Here is a 27,219-nt window from a genome sequence, read left to right as displayed (position 1 = left end):
ATTCTAAAGTGATCACTGGGGGGGAAAAAAAAATTCTGAAAATCATTAACCCTTCAAAATGGGCCCTGGAGCCAAGATGGAGGCGCCAGCAGAGAAATGCAAATCACTCTTGTTGCACAAACTCCACAGAAGGTTTTCACCCAGTGCAGAGAGGAGGCTGTGCCTCTTGTGGCTGGATATCTGGGGTCTAACCCGGGACTAGAGGGCTAATGAGAACAGCGGCTTATGTTCCAAGTGTGCCCCTCAAACTCTGGACCTGCCCTGGCAGTTAGGTAAAGCAAGCAGCGTCAGCCCCATTTTTCATGTGAGCAAACTGAGGCCGAGAGAGGGGAAATGATTTGCTCAATGTCACAGATACACCCACCGCACACCATGTATACATATACCACTCAATGTACACAAATTATACACACAAACCAGATAGACACACCATGTACACACACAATTAACCAAACCATGTACACACTACACCCATACTAGGTACACAAACTACACACACACACCACACTACATACATACACACCACACAATATACACACACTACAAATATCATACAGACACATTGAGTATACACACCACACATCACACGTACACCCCCCCATACCGTGTGTGTGTATGTGTGTGTGTGTATATATATATATATATATATATCACTCAATGTACACAAATTACACACACAAACCAGGTATACACACCATATACACACACCACAATTAACCAAATCATGTACACACTACACACATACCAGGTACATATACTACACACACCACACAATGTACACACACTACAAATCTCATACAGATACATCGAGTATCCACACCACACATCACATGTACACACACACACACACACCCCAACAAAGAAGTGGCAGAACCATGACCCAAAGTCCCAAGCCCAGTGCTCTTTCTCCTTTCTCCATGGAGTCTCTTCTAATATGTCTCTATTCCCTGGTCTTCCCTGGTCTCCCCTGGGGGTGAATAAACACAGTCAAAAACACCTTTTCCTTCCTCTGACTCTGGGAGAAAGGGCTGAGAATGCTTTAGTCATTCAGCTGGAAGTCGGCAAAGGAAGCACAATTAGGCTTTCCTTCTGCTAGATTGCCAACTCAGATTGCCAACTGAAGTAGCCTCTCCAATGTTCAGCGAGTCTTCCCCCCAACTTGGGGTCTGGTTTTAGAGCAGGCACATAGGCTACACCAGCCAAGGGGCCTCTTGGGAAACCAGGTGCTGAGGAACGAATGGGGGCACGGAAAGGCAGGACAGTGGGAAGCCTGGGGCGATGGAGACGGGACCCAGCACTGCTTACTTGCATAAGCTCCTGCATTGACCAGGGCAGCTGATAGCAGCATCTGGATGAGAGTTGAGTTCAGCAGCAAGCATGGGCCAAAACTTAGTTGGACTCAGAAGAATTCCAGTTCACTTCTATTCTGAGCTCAGCCTAAAACTCAGACAATATGGTTCCCATCTCGGGCTCCTCTCTCTCTCTTTCCCACTGCTTTTTGCTTTTCCTTCTGACCCCTCTAGGTCTTTCTCCTGGCTGTCTCTCCTCTGGTATTCTTTCTCTCCTTTTTCTTTGCCTTACCCTGACAGCGGGAGATCTCTGAGGGAGCCAGCCCTCCTGGAGATGCAGGGCCCTTGGGGCCACATTTCTCCAAGCCCACCAGGCCTCCCTCCCAGATGGAGAAACTATCCCAACACAAGGGCTGATCACTAGGCTCAGGGTAAGAGCTCCAAATTGCCTGTGAAAATCTGAGGGAGCTGCACAGACAAGACTCCCAATACCGCCCTCCCTCCCCCCAAAGACTGGTTCATACCTGAACCTGCCCCTGGGGAAAGTGGAAGGAGGAAGCTAAACCAAAACCCCAATTAGCCACTTACTTCTTCTTCTCTTTGTCTCTTTTGAGAGTCTGGGAGCTCCCAGCCTGTTGTCCCTGGGACAGCTCGGCGGCTGACTTCCTCTGTTTAAAGGCATTCATTTCTTCATCCAGAGATTTCTTTTTGTCCTCCAGCTTTTTCTTTTCCTCCTGGTGTATCTTCTTCAGACGGTCAAATTTCTCATGCAGCTGTTAAAAAAAAAAAAAAAAACCAACAACAACAGTGAGGAACAATAGGCAATTTCATTTTAAAATAAATGTTATTTTTTTAAAATAAATTTTAATAATAATAAATTTAAATAATATTTTAAATAAATTTTATTTTTAAATAAATGCGCACAAACAAAATCAATGCAGCTTAGACAAGAAAGGAAGCTGTCAATTGGAGGGGGTGGGGGAAGAAAAATTGGCATCAAACATCTCTGATGAAGGTCTTATAGTCAAGAAATTTAGGGAACCAATTCAGAGAATCTGCAATGACAAGAGGCAGCAGGGTTGTTGGCTCAAACTCAGATCAAAAGGGGGATCCTAAGGATCCTCACCAATGTATCTCAACTTAGCAAACCACCATTAATATTATGTCCTATTATATTTTTATTTATTTTGTTAAATATTTCCCAATCTGGTCCTCTTCCCCCTTAACTCAGGAGTGTTACTGGGAAGGATGTGAACAACAGCTGAAAGTCTGACGCCACCACTGTAGCAAATAAGAGAGCAAATTTTGAATTCATAGGGAGACCAAGGTCCTGTCTCTTACACTGACTCGGTGACCTTAGGCAGATCACTCTGTCAGATTAACCTCTCAGTGCCCAGGGCAACTCTTCTGAAGACTAGATATTGCAGGGAAGGAATATCTGCAACTCTTCTGAAGACTAGATATTGCAGGGAAGGAATATCTGCAACTCTTCTGAAGACTAGATATTGCAGGGAAGGAACCAATCTGTATTGGTAGAAGGATTTTCTCCTCCAGGAGTTTCTTAGACCATTGAAAGTTTAGGTCCATGAATTCAGGAGGACCAGAGTTCAAATCTGCTCTCAGACACTTAACACTTCCTAGCTGTGTGACTCTGGGCAAGTCACTTAACCCCAGCCTCCAAAAAAAAAAAAAAATTAGGTCCAGTCTTTATCCCTATAAAAGACCAGTTTTCAAAAACAGAATTGCAAACTATTAGCAATCACATGATGGATACCCTAAATTCCTAATAAAGTACTATACTGCATACACAAAGACCAAAATTAGACATCTATGAAATGAACGTCTAGGGGAGACTGGTCAGAACAACCTAGAAACTAGCTACTTTCTAGCAAAAAGAGGGAGAAGACCTTGGACTACAGGCTCTTTTAAAAATTTTTAATTTACTTGTTTTCTCAATAGTATTTTATTTTTCCAAACACATGTTAAGACAGTTTTCAACATTAATTTCTAGATTACCGGTTCTTAACCTAAGATCTATTAACTTGTTTATTTAAAAAAACAAAAAACAAAAAACCTGTCTTTTGATATAATTGCTTTCCTTGGTAATCTTCTTATACATTTAAAATATGATTCTAAGCAGTCCAAAGGCTTCACTAGTCTGCCCAAGGAGTCCAGAACACACACAAGGTTAAGAAAACCTGATATGAACTGGCCCTGTTTTTGTGAGGCTAAATTACGACCTCGACCTTTCAAAACTGAGAAGAGATTGGTTCTAGTCGGTCCCTGTGCCTTGAGAGCTAAAGGCCCAATGAACCTATGGTCTTTTCCGTCCAGGTGAAGAACATCTGCTAGATAACAGCTGTCATCCTCGATGTCCTATGGGAATGAAGGAATCTCGCAGATTTTTCTCTGGGAACAGACAGCCCACCCCAGCTCAGTCCCTGCTTTTTTTATACCCTTCACTGTTAGAGATAAGCCAGGGTTGGACCTCAAATTACCTCTTTCTCGGCTTCTTTGAGCTCTGCTTCCTTCTCTTTGACTCTCTGGACAAACATTTGCCTCATTTCCTCTTCCTTTCTCTGTAGCTCTCCCAGGAACTCATTCCTCTTGGCTTCATAGGTCTCCTGCAAACTATAGAGAAGACCGGTTCATTCCTCCAAATGGCTTCTTTTTGGCAGAAGGCAAAAAAAGGCCCCTGATAATAATAATACCTCAGAGCTCTGCCCCACCCCCCAATTTTGTAGGTGATTAAAACACGGGTTCACAATGCTACAGCCAGACCACCTACCTGAGCCAGGGGAGTTCCAGGATATGGCTAGGACAAGGAAGCAGGGGACCCACTGTTCCCTGACATCAAGATCCCAGTCTCCTCTGACCCCTACCCGACCACCCTCTTAGAGGACTGAATCAACTTTATCTTCATACTAGATCTTACATGGTCCCTGGTCCCACAAAATATCTCCTGGATAGTGATGTTCAAAAAACTTTTTGTCCACAATGAGAAATAAAGGATGGTTATGAGATTGTTTTTCAACTTTGGGCAAAGGTGAGGGAAGGGCTGGATGTCAATGAACAAGGACACAGTCTCCAGATTCAGAGGATTCGGGGTCAAAACCATGTCTGACATTTTGTAACGTTGGCTAAGTCACTTTGCTTGAACTAATGAGCTCCAGCTCTAGCTTCAGCTTTGATCTGAGAGACTGGATCTCAGTTTCTTCCCCTCTATAATGGGGGGGAGAAGGGCTGCGTCCCTCCTAGTCAGGGTCATGCTTGGGCCAGCTCAAACTGGCTCTCAGAGTCAAAGGTAAATTTGTACTGTGGGCATATTGACCTCAGAAATTGCCAAATGCTACAAATTAGGGATGGATTTATTTTTTTGTTGTTGATTGTCTTGACCAGAACTATCGGACAAGCAGCCCCTTTGGACCACAACACTCCTCAGTTTGGCCAAAGCCAGATTCAGTCACGTTGGGAAATATTTGATAAAATAAATGAAAATACAATGAAACCGAGACAATGTTACATTTTAAAACTAAGTCGATGTGTGTGTGGAGGGGCAGGGATTCCTATGTATGGATTAACGGCCTCCATTACTATTTAAGTTTGACACTGCTGTTCTAGACTTAATAAAGTGATGGAAAAAAATCTTAATATCTGGATGAAACCTAAAACTGTGTCCTGTGCATATTGTTTCCCCTGAAAAATCAATTGTTAAACTGGGAAATGAGTGTAAACTGTTTGCATTTTTGTTTTTCTCCCCAGGTTATTTTTATCAATTCTTCCTGTGCAACAAGAAACTTGGTTCTGCACACATATATTGTGTCTAGGATATACTATAACATATTTAACACGTATGGGACTGCCTGCCATCTAGGGGAGGGGGTGGAGGGAAAATTCGGAACAGCAGTGAGTGCCAGGGATAATGTAAAAAATTACCCATGCATCTGTACTGTCAAAAAAATTATAATTATAAAATTAATTTTAAAGTGTTAAAAAAAAAAAAAAAAAAGAATCAAACATCTACCAGCAAACCCAGCTTCCAGCTCTAGACAAGCATGCTAGGTGTGATTTGGGACAATTCACTATCTCCCGGCACCTCACTTTCGAATCTGTAAAATGAGGGAGTCTGGGACAACAAAAACGCTTAAGAACTAATGTTTGGAAAAAGCAACTTTCTAGAAAAACTCTTGACTAAAGCGAATCTGCTGCCCCCTAGTGGCAGCCAAGGCGCAAATGTTGCTAGGTTGTGTATGTTGATTCTTTCACTGGCCTCGACTCTTTCCCCACTTACGGCGAGCTCCAGAAATGGGCCCCAAACTCTTCATCACTCCCAGCTAAGCAGAGCTGGAAGCTGTCTAATGTATTCTGTCAGAGAACGATCTTGCAGTTCCAGGTCTCCCTCTGGAGTTGAACACTCCAGCCAGGTCATACCTAAAAGGTTTGTTGTCTGGGTCGGTGTCCTGGAAGCCCATCTCTTCCAGTTTGCAGCGCCGGTACAGCTCGTAATGGCGGCTATGGGTCTGTTCTCGGAGGTCCTCCATGTTGACACGGATCAGCATCTCCCGGAGCTTCACGAAATCACAGTGGGCCTCGTTCTCAACTGCTCGGTTAGCACGGCCCAGTTGAGGAGGAAGAGGAGGAGGAGGAGGAGCCCAGCAATAGAAATCCAAGGGATCTGTGTTAGCAATCTCATCACACAAATGAGCCCCATTTGGCTTTCCATTGGGTTTAATTGTTTACAAAGCTAAAAGCAGAGCACCTGAGAGCACAGAGAGAGCCCCAGGGTCATGACCTCTAAACATGGCCCTTTTAGAGAAGGCAAAATGCCTAGGTGGAGGGCAACCAAAGCTGGAGCCCAGGGTATCTCATTTCAAATCCAATGCTCTTCGCGGCAATCTTGCCACTTTGAGTTCACAACTGCAACTTTTCAAAATGAAAACCATCAGTGAAAATTCTAAGCCATCAGATCTTTAATAGAACACTGTCTAGTAAGTAACACAACAGAATCTCCACTAACCAAAACCCAACTAACTTTAACTGTCTCTTTATTAGGGACCTTTTGCCAAATCCCACTTTAAGATCCAAGATGGTGACCATAAGAAAGCAAAGAGAAGCCCGGGGCTGAGGCAACTTCTGGGAATGGTCTAGAAATAAGGAGTTCTTCCAAATCAGCTCCAACAGAGCAGTAATGAACTGAACCAGCTACACCCAAAGAAAGAACTCTGGGAGATGACTATGAACCACTACAGAGAATTCCCAATCCCTCTATTTTTGTCCGCCTGCATTTCGGATTTCCTTCACAGGCTAATTGTACACGATGTCAAAGTCAGATTCTTTTTATGCACCAAAACAACCATATGGACATGTAGACATATATTGTATTTAATTTATACTCTAACGTATTTAACATGTATTGGTCAACCTGCCATCTGGGGGGGGGGGGGAAAGGAGGGGAAAAATTGGAACCAAAGGCTTGGCAATTGTCAATGCTGAAAAATTACCCATGCCTATATCTGGTAAATAAAAAGCTATAATAAAAAAAAGAAAGAAGGAGTTGTTAACCTTTTTAATGTCATGGACCCCTTTGGTCTGAGTCTGGTAAAGCTCACAGACCCCTTGTAGGAATCATATTCTCCCATTATTGATGGAAATGCCTAATTTGCAGTTAGGGCTTAGTGACAATGAAGATGTGACCCAAAGCCCTGGTTAAGAACCTCCAGCCTGTCCTCTCTGGCATGGGCAAGGACCAGAATCCTCAGTCAAGAGCTATTCGGTCATGCTCACTACACTGCTTACTGAGGCACAGAAATAAGTAGATTCGGGCATTTTAGGTAGATTTCTTAAAAACCAAGGAGGGAAAAAATCCTTCCTTAACCAAAAAATTCAAGCTGCTAGCTGTTTAGCCTTCTGGGACACCAACAGGAAGAACCAGGATGCATGAGAGGGCTCTGACTTGGTCACAAGGCAAAGAAAAGGAAAGCCAATGTAGATGGCTCCTTCATTCTGACACTGGCACTACTTCGACTCCCTCATGCTGAGCTGTGTCCCATGGGTACTACCCTGTAGACTCCCTCTCTCACCCTGCACAGTGCCCCATGGGTATGGTCTTATAGACTCCCTCTCCCACTCTGCACATGCACAATGCCTCATGGGCACTCCTCTCTCAGGAGAGACTTCCCTGTAGACTCCCTCTCTCAGCCTGCGCAGTGTCCATGGATAGGTACTACCCTATAGACTCCCTCACTCACCCTGCACCGTGCCCCATGGATACTGGCGGGCCTTCACCATCTTGTTGCCAATCTTCAGTTCCTCTGTGCTGCCAACAACTGCAAACGGCAGGTGGCCCTGAAATGGAACACACGTGATCAGGACCACCACGAAGGCCAGTGTGCTCATGGGCAAAGGGAAGCTGCCACTGGTCTCATCATCCCCATCACCAGCGTGAGTCACTGACTTCTGTACATCATCCCTGGGCTCTCATGGACTCTGCCCTTGAAGGCCTTACAAGCAAAACCAATACCCTCATGGACACAGAGAGAGAGACAACAGGCAAATGAACACACCCCATGAGATGCATGGGATTGCTCAGATTGACTCCAATCAGCTTCATGCAAAGCCTCCAAGGCCCCGGGCCGGGGGCTGGGGTTAACAGTGTTGATACAAAGACAACGGCGGCCCTCAAGAAGCTTCCGTTTTATAAGCTGGGACATGCTTATTCCCAAGGGGAGGTGGCGGACTATGGCTGAGGAACACTGGCGACCCAACTAAGAGGTCGGTTGGTCTGGCTGACCTGTTTTTCCCTTCTTTCTCATGTAATCTTTGTTTTGAAGTAGTGCCCGAATAGGGGGGATCACAAGGGGCATTTTGGAAATGGAGGTGATGTCATAACCAAATATATCAATAAAGATTTTTAGAAAGAACATATATATAAAAAAGCCACTATCCCCGCTCCTTGTCCCACCTTCCAGCCTGCCAGTTTCTGCTCCCAGCCTCTCTTCTGGTCCACCTAGAGCAAGCTGAGCAAGGGCTCTCGAGCCCTGGATCTTGTCTGCTTACGTGATGCTGGGCCTCGAGCCCGGCAGCAGCCTCCCCTGCCAGCCCGGGAAGAGTGTAGGAATTCATCAGCAGATAAAGTCTGGAGCTTCCCCCAACTCCCCGAGGAGTGCTTTGACCACCCCCCCATGGTGCTCTTCTCCTAGGCTCCCCCTCCCCCTCTTACCCATCTGTCCCCGAATTTTAGGGAGCATCTCCTGGCAGTGCCCCCCCACAATGGGCATGGAGACATGGAGCTGCTGTAGCAGGCTGGGAAATGGGAAGAGGTAAAAGTCTTATTGGGGGGTTCCCCACAATGGGTAACTCAGTCCAGAGCTCTGGGACCCCGGGTATGGGGAATTAAGCTGGGCCATCCATGGGGGGGGGTAGAGAAGGCTGAAAGGTCTCTGGTCCTACCAGGGCAGGCAGGACTGGGCAGAGAACAGAGGCAGACAGGCTGCCATTGGGCACAGCCACCACCCCTGCCTCATGGGCAAGAAGCACACGGAGGAATCAAAGTGAAAATTGGGAGTATTCCCCTATGCTCCAAAGCTCAAAAATCCCTGCAAGATGATGGGGGCAGGAAGGCTTCGAGGCTCCCTGGGATGGCTTCATGATATCAGGGTCACTCCAGCCTCCTCCCCCAAGTGTGGCATTTCATGCCTGTAACTCCCTCCCCCCCACGGATGCTCTGGAAATGTCACAAGACTTCCCAGGGTGCACTCCCTTTACATTGGCTTTGGAGTCTGTTCTAATAATACTTCCTCTGGTGTCTGCTCACTTCAAAATGCTTTCACATCTCAGACCTCATTCCATCCTAACACATCAGGATGAGTCAGGCTGGGCCGGCGTTCTCTGTTAACCCCAATTTGATGCCTGGGGAAACCGAGGCACAGGGAAGTTGATTGATTGGCCAAATCACAAAGTCAGTATTCTTTGTGATTCCCCATTGGAGACCTGGGGAAACTGAGGCACAGGAGAGTTGAGTGACTGCTCAAATCACTCTTCCAAGTAGTGTCAAAGCAATAAGGAAAAGCTACTCTGTCAACTCCCAGCCCCATGGCTTTCTATTGCTTGGCATTTGTCTCCTGTCCCATGATCACATGATGGTGTTCCAGTGACAGTCAGAGAGTTGTGGGAAGCCCCTTTTGATCAGAGGCACAGGTCCTTTGTGAAAGAATTCACGAACCCAAAAAGTTCTAAGTGGCAAAAAGGAAAGTTGATTGCTGGATGAGAAGTCAGCTTTGCTAAGAGACTGACTTTTGAGTGGCAAAGTCCTATTGGGGAAATGGAGGCTGGCACTGAGAAGGGAATGTCCCATGTTGTCGATTACAACACTGCTTTCTTTTCCTTTGACACAGGGGCCCTAGAACAAATCTCAGGATTTGGGAGGACTGAAGGGTCCGGGTTCTGCCCTCAGAGGCCATGCAAACTGATTGGTGCCTGTCCCAATGACCAGCTTAGCTGTGCCCAGGGGCCCTAGGGGGCACTTGGCAGACCCCAGCTGCCCCATGTCCCCAGGGCAGCAGGGAGGATGCAGAAGGCCCGGCTGCTCTCCCCACTCCCCAAAACAGCATCTGATCTACCTCCCAGCTAAATGACAGCTGAGGAAAGGCAGCTAACTGTGCAGGGACCCTTTCCCCCTGTTTATCAGCATCAAATACGGCAGAATGTAACCGGCTGCAAACACGCAGTGTATGTCCCCCCGCCCATACGTACACATTGCCCTTCCCCAGAGAGCAAAAGCGTGCTGCGTTTGTCCGGGTTCCCATCTCCGCAGACTTGGGCGGCAAAACGTTACCAATTTGGGGGGAGATTTACAAGTAGACAGAGGGCAGAGGAGATAGCCTCCCAGAAAGAGGATTTGGATTACACAATATTAAATAAAACCAGAAACCAATGGAACCAAACTAAGGAGAATTCTGACTGGGGAAATTTTCACATAACACGTCTCATAAAGGCTGGGGAGCTACTGGTCCTGGAGTCAGGAGGACATGAGTTCCAACTGGCCTCAGACACGTACTAGCTGTGTGATCCTGGGCCAGTCATTTAACCCCAATTACCTCAAAATAAAAGAAAATAAAAATAAAGATCTGCTAGCTAAGTTAGGGAGTTAAGAAACATTTATAAGATCAGGAGAGGGGGCAGCTAGGTGGCGCAGTGGATAGAGCACCAGCCCTGAATTCAGGAGGACATGAGTTCTAATCTGGTCTCAGACACTTAACACCTCTTAGCTGTGTGACCCTGGGCAAGTCACTTAACCCCAGCCTGGGGGGGGGGAGGAATCAGGAAAGATGATAAAGTCATGTAGTGGATAGAAAGCCAGTCTCAGACCCTGGAAGACATCAGTTTGAGTCCGATTTCTGATATACACTGTGTGACTCTCAGCACTTAAGGCCCCAGGATGCTTTCTAACACGATGGTTGCAGAGAAGGAAGGTACCAATTTTCCCTGCTGGAAGGAGTTTCCTCACCTGGGAGTTCCCTATATGAAATCAATTCCATTTCTAGTTCCTATCCTTAAAGAAGACCACGAGACGTTCCCCAATAGCTCAGTGATCACACGTTATGAACGTGGGTAATAAAACATTCTTTTATAGATCCGGTGATGAACTGAAAGGCAGAACAAGACAAAAAGGAATGAGAAGGTCACAGGGCCTGCCTTCACACAACACCGTTCTGAGGCCTTCCAAACACCGGGGACAGGTCTCCGCTAAAAGATACTTCTTCTTCTATTTACACTTGAAAACTTTTCCCAGTCTGCTTACAGCCTACCTTTCTAGAATAATTTCCCATGATGCCTCTTCATCCATCTTGGGGTCCAGATAAGTTAGTCTACTTGCTCTTCTTTGTCCACAATATTTGCTCACCTGCCTCAGCTGTGCCCCTGTACCTTAGCTTCCCAACTTCCTTACCTCCTACCCAGGATTCTTTGCTGCCTTCAAGGCTCAGCTCAAGTACCTCCTAAAGAAACCTTTCCTGATACCTCCAGGTACCTCAAATTCTACTGGATTGACCTGCTTACTATTTCCCCTTTTCCTTCTCCCCCAGGACAGTAGAGGCTCCTGGAGGGTAACCCCATCCAAGCTAATTGGCCCTTAATGCCTTTGCTAGCACAATACAACCAATCCTAGCGCTGGCTTCCGGGGATCAAGGATTACCTCACATCTCCAGACTTCCTGAGGCACAAGAGTAACAGGATCTATCACAGTGTCCCAGGGGCACTGATAATCTAACTGGGTCAATAGGACAGTCAGTTGCTTTCCAATCCCACTAACACTATGTGAGTTCATTCTGTCCTGGACCAACCTTGTTTCTGATGCTCCCGGGGTCAGGGGCCATTTGTTCACCCAGTTTGGTACAGAAAAGGCTTCTGGGACCCTCTTTCCCCTGTTCTGAGAGACTACTCAGACTGGACTTGGCTTTCTCTCAACTCAGTCATTAACTCCCATAAGCCCAGTCCATTAGGAGCTTCCTCCATTCCAACAGCTTTCTGCTGAGGCCTTGGAGAAGCTCTCTCCCCATCTGTCTCTCTCATTCTTCACTGGTCATTTCCAGGAAATGCAGATGTTGTCTATGGAAAATATGGCACAGACCCATCATGCACTTAGACTTGTGGGCTCCTTGCTCTCATCTCAAACGGGGAGCCAAGGTAAGGTAAAGTGGGCAGAACACAAGTATTCTCTTCCCCAGGACTGACACTGAGTTGGACCCCAGAGGTGGGCCTGGAGGCTGCCAGGGGAAACTGGCATTTAAGTATAGAAGGGGCCAGTGGGACCCAGTGTCTCAAACACACTGAGTTTCTTGTGTTTTTCTCCTGAGGCAGTTGGGGTTAAGTGACTTGCCCAGGGTCACACAGCTAGGAAGTGTTTAGTGTTTGAGGTCAAATATGAACTCAGGTCCTCCTGACTTCAGAGCTGGTGCTCTATCCACTGTACCACCTAGCTGCCCCTGTGTTGCTCACTCTTGGCCAGGAGTAGACTTGATGGTGTTCCAGTGATAGTCAGAATTGTGGGAAGCCCCTTTTGATCAGAGGCGCAGGTCCTTCGTGAAAGAATTCACGAACCCGAAAAGTTCTAAGTGGCAAAAAGGAAAGTTGATTGCTGGATGAGAAGTCAGCTTTGCTAAGAGACTGACTTTTGAGTGGCAAAGTCCTATTGGGGAAATGGAGGCTGGCACTGAGAAGGGAATGTCTTCTTAGCGGGCAGGGTCCTGGCAGCTACACCAAGGGACAAGGCATAGACCTGCTTTGGACATTCTGCAAAGAAGTGAGTTTAAAATTGCCTTTAATTGGAAATCTGAGGCTCAGGTTGCAAACTGAAAAGAAGGCCGAAGTCCCTGGGCATAGATGCTTAGCAATATCAGGCCCAGGTCTCTGATTGAATGGAAATCACTTCCTGAATGAGGATCTGGCTACCAATGGGGGGGGCAGGGATTTGCCTTAGAAAAGGCCCAGTTGGATGATGCCACTTAACTTGTCTGGGGAGATCTGCTTCCCAGGAGGGCCCGAGACTCGAATCTCCCTTCTTTACAGATCAAAGGGGACACAATTTCAGTGTTAATTTTACAGCTCAAAAGGGGACACCGTTTTTTACAGAGTTCACCCGCATCAGACTGACTCCAATTTCCTTTCAGGTTCTCCTTCAGGATCCCATGAAGCCCTTCTAATATTTCTGATCCCAGCCCAGCTTCATTTTATTCTATAAGCTTCTAATCAAAGGGGAAAGGGGAATGCCACCATTATTGCAATCTGTTCTCTACCCACCACACGATATTTCCCAGGATAGGAGGAGACAGCTCCAAGAACACCATTAGGAGACCGTCTTCCAGGTGAGCCACGGCAAGCGCCACTTATTAAGTGCCTACTGTGTGCCAGGCGGGCTGGCCAAACTCACACAGATGTGCTCCTCTGCAGTTCCTCTCTGGCCCTGCCCCGATCTCACAGACAAAAGGAACAGCAGGCTGCTGTCTAAAAAGGGCTTTTATTACCAGGTCTTTCCTGAGCTTGGTTCCACAAGCCCATGATGTCATTAGGAAAACTGATGCCTCTCAGGAGAGGGCGAGAAAGCCTTTCCCTAAACAGAACTCTTCTGGAAACCATTAGCTCCACCAAGGCCCAACACCGAGGAGCGGTGGGCTCTCTGCCGTGTCCATTACTCATTCCTCCGGAAAGGAGGGAGGTATCTGGCAAACTCTGGCCTTCATTCATATGGTCTCTCGAGTGAAACAAAACCTTGGGCAGGAAGAAATAAGAGAAAGGGCTGTCCAACCAGAAGTGGGCCCTGCGTACCCCAAGTCTCATTCTGGGCCTCCTCCCGTGCCCTTTGTAATCCAGGGTGGGAGCATACCCAGGCTCCCCAAGCAGCTGCCGGCCCACTGCTCACCACGTTCACAATTTCCTTATGTTTTGGGTGGTACTTGCTTCCCCAGCACTGTCACTGCTCTGCTGGGGCTAAACAGAATAGGTGGCAAGGGTGGGGGGAGGAAAAGACTGGGCTCCCCACTCCAGATTCTTCCCAGGGTCTGCCTTTTTCCCTTGCCCAATTCTCTTGCTAGCGTCTCGAGGAGCTGGCTTGGGGACCCGGTGACTTTGTCCCACTGGGCTGAATGGGGACGTTTCAGTCGTTCCCCTAAGGCTACAGCCGCCCGCCTGCTGCCTGGTCCTTGGCTGTACCAAACATGAATCACCCCGGCCTTCCTTGATGCCCGCAGCGGCCTGTTTGCCCCAATCCCAGAGTGATCAGAAGTGAGATACCTGGCTCCCTCCGCTCCTCAGCCCAGACTCCCTGCTCTTATTTGCTCCTATCCCGTGTCACTATTAAGCCCCCCCAAACCCTGCTATTTAGTTGTGGTGCAGAAAGCCCTCAGTGACCAGGCCATAATTCCCAAATGGGCATCCAATCTTTGTGGAAAACTTCTAGGGAGAAGGGACGCCACTCTCTGCTAATACAGCCCCTTCCCCTTCAATTTCCCCCTCGCCCTACGGCGAGCTCAAGCTGCCTGTGCCAGCTCCACACAAAGATTCTGCCCCCAGGCCCAAGTTGCACAAGAAACAACTCTCAGAAGGCAAGAAGAGCAGTTATCCCACCTTTAGCCCTCACTAACCATACCACGGACTTGGACAAGTACCTCCCTCTCTCCACTGTTTGCCACAAATTCATATATTCCCAGCTCTGTCTTCAGAGAGCTACAGATATGACCAAGTTCTGCGAATTATCCCAACCCAGACCTAGAGCTGGAAAGAACCAAAGAAGCCATCTAGTCCACCTCCTCATTTGTACACCGGAGGAAACTGAGGCTCGGGGAGGCAAAGCACATATCTGGGGTCGCACATCTGACTCACATTCATGGTCCCGTTGAGCTCAGCTACCGACTCGTCATCAGTAGGGAACTGGTAGATTTGGACTCCGTTGCTCACCAGCTCGCTGGTGATTTTGATCTTGAACTTGGTTAGTTCACTCTTGGCAATGGCGTCTGATTTGGCAATGATGGGGATAATGTTGACCTGTGGAAAAGAAAGCCGTGAGACTGGAGGATGCCCTGAGATCTAAGTAACTGAAGGAAGAGGCTCCACCCAAATCCATGACTTCTGTCAGGAGTGCAGACTCCCGGCTGGGATGACGGAAAACAGCTAGCAACTCCCGGATGGGAGCCAAGGGCCAGACGGGCCATGAGATGGCTGGCCCCGGGGGTCACGGAGGGGAGATGGGGCCTTCCCGCCTCCCTCTCTTACTTCCAGGACAATGGCCGGGCTCAGGTGAGAGTCAACACCTACCAATTGGGGACTTTTGTCCAAAAGGGACCATCAGTGGATAGTGAGCTGGACCCAGTTGTCCAGGAAAGAAAGCCCCTATCTCCCAGGGCGATTTTTGCATGATGGGAGCCATGTTCCTCCCGTCCCCCCTTCCCAAGCCATCCCCATTTACTCTCTGCTGCTTAAAGCAAAAGCTTTCCTTCCAGTATTAGAGAGGAGACTTAAATGTGTCCTCCTCCCCCCAGAGAGAGGGACTTCCCTGATTCATATTCATCCTTGTGTGGAAATAAATGAGGTGGCTCTTCCCTGACTGCAAGCGGCCATGGGAAGGAAAGAGGAGGGAACCTGGGGGCACAATGCTATCACCGTGGGGGTCCCTGTTCCCTGAGGGGCCACCTCACAAATAGGAAAGGAAGTCAGAGAGAGGGTGGGGGGTGATATCTTGCTGGATAAGGAGGAGTGACTACTGTTGTCCCCCATCATTGAGGGGACTGTGAGGGCCATGACAAGGTTGAGAGACGCCGCTAAGGCTCTGGGTTAGGAGTCCCACTCGGTGGGCCTGGGGCTGCCGTCCAGCCCGGTACCTTGCTGTCCAGCTTCTTCATGGTCACCAGGTCCAGAGACTTCAGCGAGTGGCCCGTGGGGGCGATGAAATACAAGCAGACGTGGATGCGCGAATCGTGATAGCTGTGCAGAACCCTTCGGATCTTCAGCTCCTCCTGCAGGTACGCCTCAAATTGGGCATCGATGAACTCCACGATGGGTTTGTAGCTAAAAGGGAAGAAGGGAAAGCCCGGCTCCGGTGGACGACCACGACCTCGCCCGGCCCTTCTGCCGAGAGCTAGCCATGTTTCCTGACTCTCCATCATTCAAGTTGTGTGTATGGAGGGGGCTGGGGGGAGATGGAGCAAATAATCCCACCCCCCAACTGAAACAAAAAATCTCTTCTGTGTAGCCTTCAAATGCGCTCCCCTCTCTTCTAACTGAAGGGGGGGGATTCAGGGTCCTAAAATGTACCGGGCCAGGGGTATACAGCTGGTGAAAGCTGACCGGGTGTGAACAGTGGGAGAAGCCGTCATGCTGGGATAACAGAGCTCTGGAGGAAAGATGGAAAAACCCTTCCGAGGCGCAACCAGCTCAGCCCCTCTTCTTCCTCACCTGTCCTCCTTGTTGATCTGGTCTCCAAAGCCCACCGTGCTCACCACAGTGAGCTTCAGCCCCACGTTACTCTCCTGGAGGTCATAGGTATTGGAACGGAGCTGGACACCAGGCAGGTAGTGGGTGGTCGTCTCGCCCTCGAGCTTCGTGTTGAACAGTGTGTCCATCAGCGTGGACTTGCCCACGCCTGTCTCCCCTGAAAAATCAGAAGGTCCAGGGGCCTGCCTTTACTGCCATAACCTCTTCTTTATCGCCAGTTCTGAAGAGAACACTGTGTTCTGGCATCTCCCTCCAGCCCCCCCCCCCACTTGCTGGTTCCCCCAGCTTCCTTTGGGTCCCCCCCTCCTACAGGAAGCCTCCCCTGATTTCCCTTAATTAAAGGGCCTTCCCTCTATCTCCTGTCCAATTTGTCCTGTATGGGGCTTGTCTGTGAGTGTTTTTTGCCTTCCACATTAGATCGTGAGCTCTGAGAGCAGGGTCTGCCTTCCACCTTTCATTATATTCCCAGCATTCAGCGCAGGGCCTGGAACATAGCAGGTACTTCCTTACGCTCACTGACTTAAAGCAGCGATGTCAAAAGGCGCCCCCTCAAAACCATCCGGAAGCGTCCCTCCTGGCAGCATCTCTGGTTTTGTCTTTCAGTCATTTCAGCCCCCTCAGTGACCCCATTTGGAATTTTCTTGGCAAAGACCTGTTGTGCTTTGCCGTTTCCTTCTCATTTTATAGATGAGGAAGCTGAGGCAAACAGGGAGAAGTGACTTGCCCAGGGTCACACTGCTAGTAAACATGTGAGGCTGGATTGGACCACAGTTCTTCCTGACTGTAGGCCTGGCATTTTATTCACTGTACCAACTAGCTGCCTCAATGGCAACATATTGACAGCTCTAATGCTTATTTAATATTTTAATAGTAATTATTCTATTATATTTTATTAATAATAAATATACATTATTAAATATAACTATTATTAGTTATACAAAATACAATTATATATTGATTATTAATTAAGACTTAATAATTAATTATTGAATGATTTAATAATATTATCTATGTCTTAATTACATTTTAATTTGTTTTGTCAAGATTTCCAATTACACTTGAGCCTGGCTCAGGTGCACTGGGAGTCTTGGGTGGCTCGGCAGCCATGGTGTTTGACATCTCTGGACTAAAGTGGTCTTCCTAAAACATGTAACCGACCGTGTCTCTCACCCTCATCTCTGCTGAAAAGCCCTCGCTAGCTCCCCACGAAAATAAACTACAAACTTGTCTGACTAGAATTTAAAGCCCATAATTTGGTTCCCACCTGCTTTTCCGGTCTTATTTCATAGAATTTCCCTTCACAACCTTGCCACTTAAGTCACAGTGGCCTCCAGTCTCAATGCATGATGGTCACACACTATAAGCTCATCCCTCATTGATGTACCCATTGCTCAGAATTTTTCTCTCTCAGTTTCTCTCCCAGCTCTCTCTGTCCCTCCTTCCATCTCTTTATCTTCTCCACCTTCCTGCCTCTCCTGTGTATCTTTCTGTCCCTCTCTCTTCCCCCTCTATTTCTTTCCCTTTCTCCCCTTCTCTTTCTCTTCCTCTCCCCCCTTAGCAGTGTGCAACTCATATGCCCAAGAATAAAATAAACTCCTTAGAAGGCAGAAATTGTTTTATTTTTTCTCTTTGTATCCCCCAGGACCCAAGCATACTGTAGGTGCCTAATACATGCTTCTTGAATTGAACCTGGCATCTTCAAGATTTCTTAAGTCATTAAACCACCTCATTTTATAGCAGAGGGAACTGAAGCTCCAGAGAAGTAAGAACTGACAATGATAGTAATGAGATTCCTTCCTATCTCAAGTAATGAGCTGCCCAAGGCAGCTGGGTGGCTCAGTGGATAGAGCACCAGGCCTGGAGTTAATAAGATCTGTGTTCCAATGTGACCTGAGACACTAGATGTGTGACCTGGGCGAGTGACTTAACCTCTGTCTGCCTTAGTGTTTATAACTGTAAAATGGGGATAATAATAGTTACCTACCTTGCAGGATTGTTGTGAAGCCGTATAACACAATATTGGTAAAGCCAGTGCCTGGCACGTAGTAGGCTCTTAATAAATGTATATTCCCTTCTCTTATGAAGTCACATAATATTGGTAAAGCCAGTGCCTGGCACACAGTAGGCGCTTAATAAATGCATATTCCCTTCTCTTATTCCCCAAGGTCTTGCAGCCAGTGGGCTCCGGTGACAAGCCGGGCTGCTGGCTTGCCCACTCCTAAGCTGGCTCTATCTCTGTTCTGCCTCAGTGCCTGCCCTTCTGACCAAGTCAGGGGATGTCCTCCACAGGTCAGTGATTGGGCAGGCCCTCTGGTGCCCCAACTCTCACCTTTGGGGCATTTCAATGAGACTGCCTTTGGCTTCTGGAGAAGGGGGCCAAGCAGCCTTAGGAATACCTGAATGATACCATTAACAAGCTGGTAGCAGAAATGAAAACGTATTTCAATTCCGGAAGTCATTTTCTGACAATCAACAAGCATTTATGAAGTGCTTACTGTGTGCCAGGCACCGTGCTAAGCTGTACAGATACCAAAAAGGCAAAGTCCTTGATCTCAGGCTGCTGTGAGAGGGAGGGAGATAGAGTAAGCGGAGCTTAGCAGGACAATCTTTGGCTGGCTAGGGCAGAGGAGGATGTAGCTGCCAAGCATGTGGGGTGGGAAGGGGAGGAAACGGGGACGAGGACCATTGTAGTCAATGATGAGCCGAGATGGGACCCCCTCCAGCCTAGGCCAGGGGCCCGTGGACACCGAACAGGCTGCCTGTGTCTAACACGGTCCGGAACTCGTGGCACCGTCTTTCAACAAGGGACGCAGTCGCGCAAAGCGCCATGTGAATAGTCTTCTCAGGAGGGGCACCTCCGCCCTTCCTTTGCCCAGCGCCCTGGGGCCCATGTTAAACTGTGGCAGGCTGCTGCCTGGAACCCAAAAGGGGCGACAGCTAAGGCCACTATTTTCTCACCCTTTTAAATACTAAGTTAGGGTCAACTAGGTGGCGCCGTAGTGCACTGAGTGCTGGACATGGAGTTGGGAAGGCTCATCTTCCGGAGTTCAAATCTGACCCAGATGCTTCCTAGCTGGGTGACCCTGGGCAAGTCACTTCTCCCTGTTTGCCTCACTTTCCTCATCTGTCAAAGGAGCTGGAGAAGGAATGGCAGACCCCTCCAGATCTCCGTCAAAAATGGGGTCAGGAAGAGTCGGGCATGACTAGAAATGACTGAACTACATTAACAAAAGAGGTCCTCTGCCAGTTGTGGGTAAGTGCGTGTGTGTGTGTGTGTGTGTGTGTGTGTGTGTGTGTGTGTGTGTGTGCGCGTGTGCTTGCACACATGAGAGAGCAGAGGAGAAGAAAAGATAGGAGAGAGAAAGAAAGAGTCCTTGAAACTGTCCATACCCCTCCTCCCCCTTTCATGCTAGAACCAGGAAGCCAGGGGGCACAGGCCGCCCTCCCCATCCTCTCCAAAGCTGCAGTTGGAGCTCCCAAACCCGTGCACTTCTCCTCCCACCCCGGCCCCCCCACTCCACAGGGCCGGCTGCTAATGTGCTTAGCAGACAGGGTGCTAGGAACCGTGCCAGGCAGATCCGCTTTCCATCCTGGGTCTGCAAAAGCCATTAGCTCAAAGCCCACCTCCCTCTCCCCCCCTGCCATTAACCATCTTCCCCCTCTGGATCCAGGGAAAGGAGCCGGCCCCTGGAAAGTTTGCCGAGGGCCACCTGCCTAGTGGAGCTGAGAGGTGGCAGACTTGGCCGGTTGGCCGGAATGAGTCACCCCCAAAACTGGGGGAAGAGGAAGTCAGCCCAGACAGTGAGTAGGGACCGGGGCCCCCAAACAGGAGATCGCATTTCCAGCACTAAAATCCCAGCCTCAGCAAAGAATTCTTCTTTCTTGGATTCGTTGGGAGCGGTGGGGTTTAGGGTTTGGGATCGGATCGCCACCTACACGAAGCACGCTGCCCGTTCCGCCGCCCACACCGAGACTCCAACAGCACAGCCCTGGAAGGGCGTTGGAGCGGCTCAGATTTTCCTAAGCAAGCAGTGCTTCTGGGGGCCTTGCCCTTCATCACCCATGACCCTTGAGCTTGTATTCCTTCTGGGTGTTTCTGAAGACTCCCGGAATCTTAAAGTAGGAAGAGGTCATGGAGGCTTACAATTGACCAAGAATTCACACACGCACACAGACACACCCTTGACAAATGATGATTCCCTTCCTTGGGCTAACTCCTCTAAAGTAGCTCCACTTTTAGTAGCTTTTTCCAACAGCAAGCCCAAATCTGGCTCTCTCTATTGCTCCTGGGATCTGCCCTTTAGGGTCAAGCAGGATAAGTGACCCAGAGGACTTGGAGCCAAGAAGGTCTAGGATCGAATCCTGCCTTTGAAGGATTGTTTGATGGACTAAAGATCAGGCAGCAGTTTGTTGAGAAAGATCTGGGGGTCCCAGTAGACTATAAACTTATGTCACAATTGTGATATGACAACCAAAAAAAAAAAAAAAAAAAGCTAAGGCTGTTTTGAGCTTAGGCTACATAGTATCTGGTTGTCTTGCCTTCCTCTGTCCTGATCAAACTATATATCTGGAGTATTAGATTTCTGGGTCACGATTTCATTTAGGGAAATAATCTCATCTATTTAAAACTCAGTTTCCAAAAAAAAAAAAACCAACTCAGTTTCCTCTTCTGTCAAATAAAGAAATTGAACTAATTTCTAATTAGTTTAATTTGTGTCCAGGGTCACACAGCTTAGTAAGTGTCCTCGAGGCCAGATGAGAATTCAAGATGAGTCTTTTTTGATTCCAGTCCTGCTGTGCTCTATCCGCTGTGGCGCCACCTAGCTGCCCCTAACTCTGTATTTGAAGGGGACAGAAAATCCCAATGCTCTCGCTCTCACTTTCAATCTATCACCCTTTGATCAATCTAAATTCTCTTCCATGATACGGCCCTGCGTGATCCATTCGAAAGGAGCTCCCCCATCCCCTCCCAAGGCTTCTCTTCTCCAGTTTCTTCCATCACTTTGCACATATTTGACATTGGAACCGTCCCAACATATGGATGCTATAAATCTGGCTCCCGACTCAGAGTATAGGAGACAAACAGAGCAACTCCTCCGTCTCTGTGAGGTTTCGGCTTGGCTCGCCACAGCCTGAACAGTATGTACCTTCTCCACACTCCACACGTGTGTCTTGCATTATGGGCAAGGACCCAGAGACTCCAACTTTCCTATAGGATGGAGAATCCCTCCAGGGGGGCAGACCGTGTGTCTATCCATCACACAGGAAGCTTCCTGGAATGAGAGGCCCCGACGGTCAGGAACGGGCCTCTTTAGAGTGAGGGATTTGGAAGACTTGCAGCCACGTCTCCCCCACTGAATGCACATTCTTCTCCCTGCCATCTTCCTCTCCCTTTTCCTTTCCCCCCCTTTCTCTCTCCCCCTCCTTCCGCCTTGCCAGAGCTGTAGAAGTTTCTCAGCTTGTGGTCAATAGAAGAGCAAAACATCCCCAGAGTCCCAGAATCCCCCGAGGCAATCGGGCCCCCTCTCCCTGACAGTCATGCGATGTAAGGCATCCCAGAGCAAGGTGTCCCTGTGACACCTCGAGCAAGCGGGCATCCAGACTACTTGGAGACTTCCAGGAGGGGGGGCTCACCACATTCTTGCCTGTTATTTAGGACCCCCCAGCAGGACAAGCCGCTTCTCTCTCTCTGATCCTCAGTTTCCTCATCTGTGAAATAAGGGGGTTGCACTTCCAAGTGTGGGGATCTGGTGATCCCTCTGGCCCCCAAAGCAGCCCCTTCCACTCTGGGGCCAAGAGGAGCCAGGCTAACCCCTCTTTCACAAGGAAACCCATCAAACGCTTGAAGATAGCCATGACATCTTCACTATATAAGCGCCCCACATAAGGCTTCTCTTCCCCAGGTCCAAAAGCCCTGCTTCCTTTCACTGCTCCTCATGGGCCCTTCACTATTCTGGTCACCTTCCTCTGGACACTCCTCAAAGTATCAATTCCCTTCCTAAAATGAGCTGCCCAGAACCCGATACCCAGATGTTGTCTGATAGGGAAATGGCGGGACAATCACCGTTCCAGATGTTGTAGTCTAAGCTCAAAACAGCCTTAGGTTTGGGTTTTTTGGCTGTCATATCACAGTCTGTAGTCTACTAGGACCTCCAGATCTTTCCCAGGCAAACTGCTGCCTAGTCTTCACCATTTTATACGGGTCCAGTGACTGTTTGGGACCCAAGTGTGAGACTTTGGGGCCCAGCCAGATCTTGCTAGATCCCGAATCTGTCAACCTCTGGCATTAATCAGGCCCTATTCAATCTGCATCTCTCTACCATGAGACAACCTCATTAACCCCCACAGTTCTGTGTCATCTTGGACGAGTCACTCACTCCTTGGATGAGATGAGCTCAAAGGTTCTCTCTTCCTCATCCAGCTCCAGATCCCACAATCCTTTACTTTGGGACCATAAGGACCCCACTGGCAACGTGGCCTTCTGCCTGCTTCTGAGCAGTGCCCTTCCCTCCAACTGGGGCCCAACTAACAATCCTTCTCAGCCAAAACAAATCTTTGTAAGAGGTCCTAGGCTATTTCACCAGACTTCCGTCTTGTCGAGTCTGGCTTAAAAAAGCAGATTGCCCGCTGGGTTTTGGGGCTCAGTTTCCTTCCAGGGCACTGGCTGGGATGGGACCTAATTTGGAGAAGAGTCTCCATGTCTCTGATGATCCATCTAGATCCACAGAACCAGAGTGCAGAAAAGGTGGCAGGGACCTGAGGGACCACTTTTAACCCAGAAGGAAACTGAGGCTCAGAGATAGGAAGGGGCCTTCTCCGATTAGTGCTTAGCAGCAGGAGCGGTCTGCCACACGGTGATGTGATCAGTGATAACAGGGGTAACATGCTTGCATATCCTTAATGAGAAAGAAGAATGTGCTCGAGAAGGGACTTGAGAAGAATTACTGCACTTTTAGCACTCAGCTCCCAGGGCGATACAAAAGAGAGATGAGTCACTCTCCTAGAACAGTAGGATCCTCCATTTAGAACTGGAAGGAGCCTCAGAGGCCATCTAATCTGACCCCTCTCATTTTACAGGTAGGGAAACTGAGGCTTAAGCAGCTAAGAGCCTGCCTTCCTGGAGCTCACAGCTAGAGACAGTTGGAGAGGGACTCCACACCGTGCCCACTCCAGGAAGTTACAACCATGTGGCCCCAGATATTCACCCCCTTACAGCAGGCATGGTGCTGAGCCTCTCCACTTTTGGCCAGCTCGTTCCTGGACAACAGGCAGCCGATACGGTGCCGGTTCTCCCATCGGTGCCTTTGCCAGCACGGGAGAGCCTGCCAGGGTTTGCAATGTGCGCAAGGAGCCAGGGGCCATGAGGAGACCCAGCAGGCCTTTAGTGTAGGAGTGACAAGGACGAGAAGAAGGCCAGCTCCTCCTGGTGTGGCACTGCCAGCTTGGCACTAAGGGATGCAACATGCACACTCGCAGCTGATTATGATATGGGGTGATTGCTGGAGAGGGGGTAAGTGCAAGCAAATGAGCATTTGGGGAGTGATCAGGGAAGACTTCATGGAGCAGGTGGCAAACGAGTAGGGGCCCAAGGGAACCCGGGAGGTCGAGATGAGTGTGTGTGTTGGGCAGGCCGCCAGGCGCAGGAACAGCAGAAGCAAAAGTGTGGTGATGGGACAACAGATACGGAGAGGGGACGGAATGGCGGGAAGCCAGTTTGGCTGGAGTTCTGCCTATGGTGGGGAGGAGTGGGAAGGAAGGAAGGAAGGAAACAAGCATTTATTGAGTGCCTATCATGTGCCAAATGCTGCGTTAAGCCTTTTCCAAGCATGATCTTACTTGGTCTTCACAGCAACCCTGTGAGCTAGGTTGCTGCTATCCCATTTGACAGGTAAGGAAACTGAGACAGATAGAAATAAAGTGACTCGCCCAAGATCATACAGCTAGGAAGTTATCTTAGGCCACATTTGAAGAGCACAGATGTTCCTGACTCCAAGCCCAGCCCTCCACACACTGTCACGCAGCTGCCTCTGAACGATTATGAGATAATACCCAAAGGGTAGGCCGGTGCCAGATGATGGAGGGCCTTGAATGCCAGCTAAGGATCTGGCAGGCAATGGATTTTAAACAGAGGAGGGACGAGATCAGGCTGATGAATAAAGGAGAGAAACAGTGTAGCATAATGGGATAAGTATCGGAATTAAGAGTCAGGACTGGGTTCAAATCTTGTCCCTTTCACTGGTTAGCTGCGTGCCCCGGGTCCGTCCCTAATCTCTCTGTGCCTCAGATTCCTCATCTGTAAAATGGGGCCATTAATCTCCACGGCCTCCAAGGTCTCTAAAGCTCCGAGTCTGAGCTCACTGCGATGGCTGGGACCGAAGAGGAGAGGGTGGAGCCGGGGAGACCCCCGGGGAGGCCATTGCCATGGCCCGGACACTGGGCGAGGAAGGCCTTCGGGGGGCGGCGGCCATGAGGAGAAAGAGGAAGGGTCAGAAGTGGGAGATGCCCAAGAGGGCCTTGTGCTCCATTTATAAGAAGAGTGTCTGTCTGCGCGTATGCCTCTCTTTGTCTGTCTCTCCATGGCTCTGTTTCTGTGTCTCTCTTTCCCCCCACCTCCTCTTCTCTCTCAACACCACGGGCTGACAAGCTCAGGATCTCAGATCTAGAGCGGCTCCAACGCTGGAGTGAACACTGGGAAGTGACTTTTATCCAGGATCTGGGTAAGTCTGAGAGGCAGGAAGCCCAGGATGCAAATACTGCCTCCCTGTGGTTGTCTGTCTCTCTCTATCTGTCTCTGTCTGTCTCTCTTTGTCTCTGTGTCTGTCACTCTCTCTGTCTGCTCTGTCTCTTTGTGTGTCTGCTTCTCTGTACATACATACATATGTGTTTTCTCCCCTCTCAGACTGGAAGCTCTCTGAAGCCAGGGGCTGCTGGATGCCCAGAGCGTGGCACAGGGCCTGGTAGCACAGAGTAGGTGCTTAAGAGATTCCTACTGGGGCAGCTAGGTGGCGCAGGGGATAGAGCACCAGCCCTGAATTCAGGAGGACCCGAGTTCAAATCTGGTCTCAGATACTTAACACGTCCTAGCTGTGTGACCTTGGGCAAGTCACTTAACCCCAGCCTCAAAAAAAAAAAAAAAAAAAGAGAGATTCCTACTGATTTCCAGAGCTTTCCGAGGCGGGAGGAGCAGACCTCTCCAATTGGCTGAAGGAGGTTAGCCCACTCTGCTGCTCAGCTCCGAAAGCAGCTGTCCCATCCCCCGCCCCAGGACAGCGGGGTCCCGGTGCTGGCGGAGCCCCTCGAATCGGGCCGGGGCAGCCCAGCCAACAGGACTCTCCCCGCCGCCCCAGTTCACAGCCGAGCAAGGTTCCTTAGCGTTGAGGTAAGAGGCTTAGGCCAATTAGCTCCCTCCCAATCCCGGCTTGGCTCCTGTTTGCCGTTGAGGAGAGCTTTGGTAAAAATAAACTTGACAGCAGAGTGCTGAGGCTGCCAGCCCCATGCAGAATTTCTATGGGGTCTCACACGGCGCTGTCCCACGTGGCTCAGCCCCACGTTCCCCTTCTTCCTTGGCCAGGACGACCATCGAGGGCCGCCAAGGCAAGGAGCGGCGGCCCGCGGAAACGACCGTGGAGAGAAAGCGCTCCAGAAGGCACCGTAATAAGGCCATCCGAACGAGATGGGGCCGACACATCATTTAACCTAATTACCTACAAAGCTTCAGCCCTCCATGAAAAAGCCCCATTCGGTAATAGAATTTCCTGATATGGAAATACTCACCCACACACAGGATGTTGAAACAGAAACCCTGGCTGACCGATTTATTCACCAGCTGGTCGGGCAGGCTGTCAAACCCCACATGGCCGGTGAGGGGGACCGTCCGGCAGTTTTCATCCTAATTTGACCGGGGGGGCGGGGGGCGTAGGAGGGAGAAGAGAGAGGAGGGGAGACAGAATAAAGATGATGACATTTTGAAAAAGGAGATCTGTGTTTCACTTCTCCATTCAAACATTCTCCACCCTAGGAAGTAACACCCACCCAAGCAGACTGTGTCATCTCTTCCCTCTGCTGCCCCCATCCCAAAACAGCTCAGCAGTAACAGAACAAAGCTCGGCTCCCCCTGCTCCTATTCGTGAAAAACCTTCCCAGAAGCTCCAGGTGGGAACTCAAGGTGGGGAAGGCAGGAGCTCCGGGAGGGACCGCCTGTCCAGTGAGGTCTGATTTTCCCTTAATCCTCATGTATGTGACCCAAGGGTGACGGCAAGGACACAATCATGACCCAGGGGTGATAAGAACGCAACTGTGACCCAAGGATGACAAGGACACAACCATGACTCAAAGATGACAAGAACACAACCATGACCTAAAGGTAATGGCAAGGATGCAACTGTGACCCAAGGATAACAAGAATGTGACCGTGACTCAAGGATGATGGTAAGGATGCAATTGTGACCCAAGGATAACAAGAATGTGACCGTGACTCAAGGGTGATGGCAAGGATGCAACTGTGACCCAAGGATAACAAGAATGTGACTGTGACTCAAGGGTGATGGCAAGGATGCAACTGTGACCCAAGGGTGACAGTAAGAACGCACCCATGACCCAAAGGTGATGGCAAGGACACAACCATGAACTAAGGGTAACAGAAAAGATGCACCTTGCTTCTTTGTGGTTCAATGGGTCCCATTCTGTCCTCCAGGAGTTAGTCACACTCCCCAAAAACAGACTCCCCTGTTAATATTATGACTTGGGAGGATGAGTACCCAAAGGTTGAGATGAGTGTGTGTGTGTGTGTGTGTGTGTGTGTGTGTGTTCATTAGGATGGCACATGTTAGTGGGACTGAGAAAAAAGAGGCACAAGGAGACACCATAGGTTGAGCTGTGAATTGGCCCAGTCATTCTGGAAAGTGATTTAGAACTGTGCTCCCAAAGTCACAAACATACTCTTAGACCC

The 27,219-nt window shown here is 49.1% G+C and overlaps 1 protein-coding gene across 4 annotated transcripts in view; it reads right to left on the bottom strand.

Moving 5' to 3' along the window:
* SEPTIN6 (septin 6) overlaps window positions 1–27,219 on the bottom strand; it is a 62,513-nt gene that overhangs the window by 15,647 nt on the left and 19,647 nt on the right. For all 4 annotated transcript variants that reach the window (XM_074277239.1, XM_074277241.1, XM_074277242.1 and 1 more), the window contains exons 2-9: window positions 26,046–26,160; window positions 16,233–16,428; window positions 15,659–15,845; window positions 14,664–14,825; window positions 7,538–7,634; window positions 5,721–5,889; window positions 3,788–3,920; window positions 1,878–2,062 (exon numbers count right to left, since the gene is read on the bottom strand). In XM_074277239.1, coding sequence (XP_074133340.1) covers window positions 1,878–2,062; window positions 3,788–3,920; window positions 5,721–5,889; window positions 7,538–7,634; window positions 14,664–14,825; window positions 15,659–15,845; window positions 16,233–16,428; window positions 26,046–26,160 — 1,244 coding nt within the window. The remainder of the gene's footprint in view (window positions 1–1,877; window positions 2,063–3,787; window positions 3,921–5,720; window positions 5,890–7,537; window positions 7,635–14,663; window positions 14,826–15,658; window positions 15,846–16,232; window positions 16,429–26,045; window positions 26,161–27,219) is intronic.

Source organism: Sminthopsis crassicaudata, chromosome X, assembly GCF_048593235.1.
Source record: "Sminthopsis crassicaudata isolate SCR6 chromosome X, ASM4859323v1, whole genome shotgun sequence".
Lineage (NCBI taxonomy): Eukaryota > Metazoa > Chordata > Mammalia > Dasyuromorphia > Dasyuridae > Sminthopsis > Sminthopsis crassicaudata.
The sequence above is the reverse complement of the archived record's forward strand: the minus strand, read 5'-3'. Positions and strand labels throughout refer to the sequence as shown.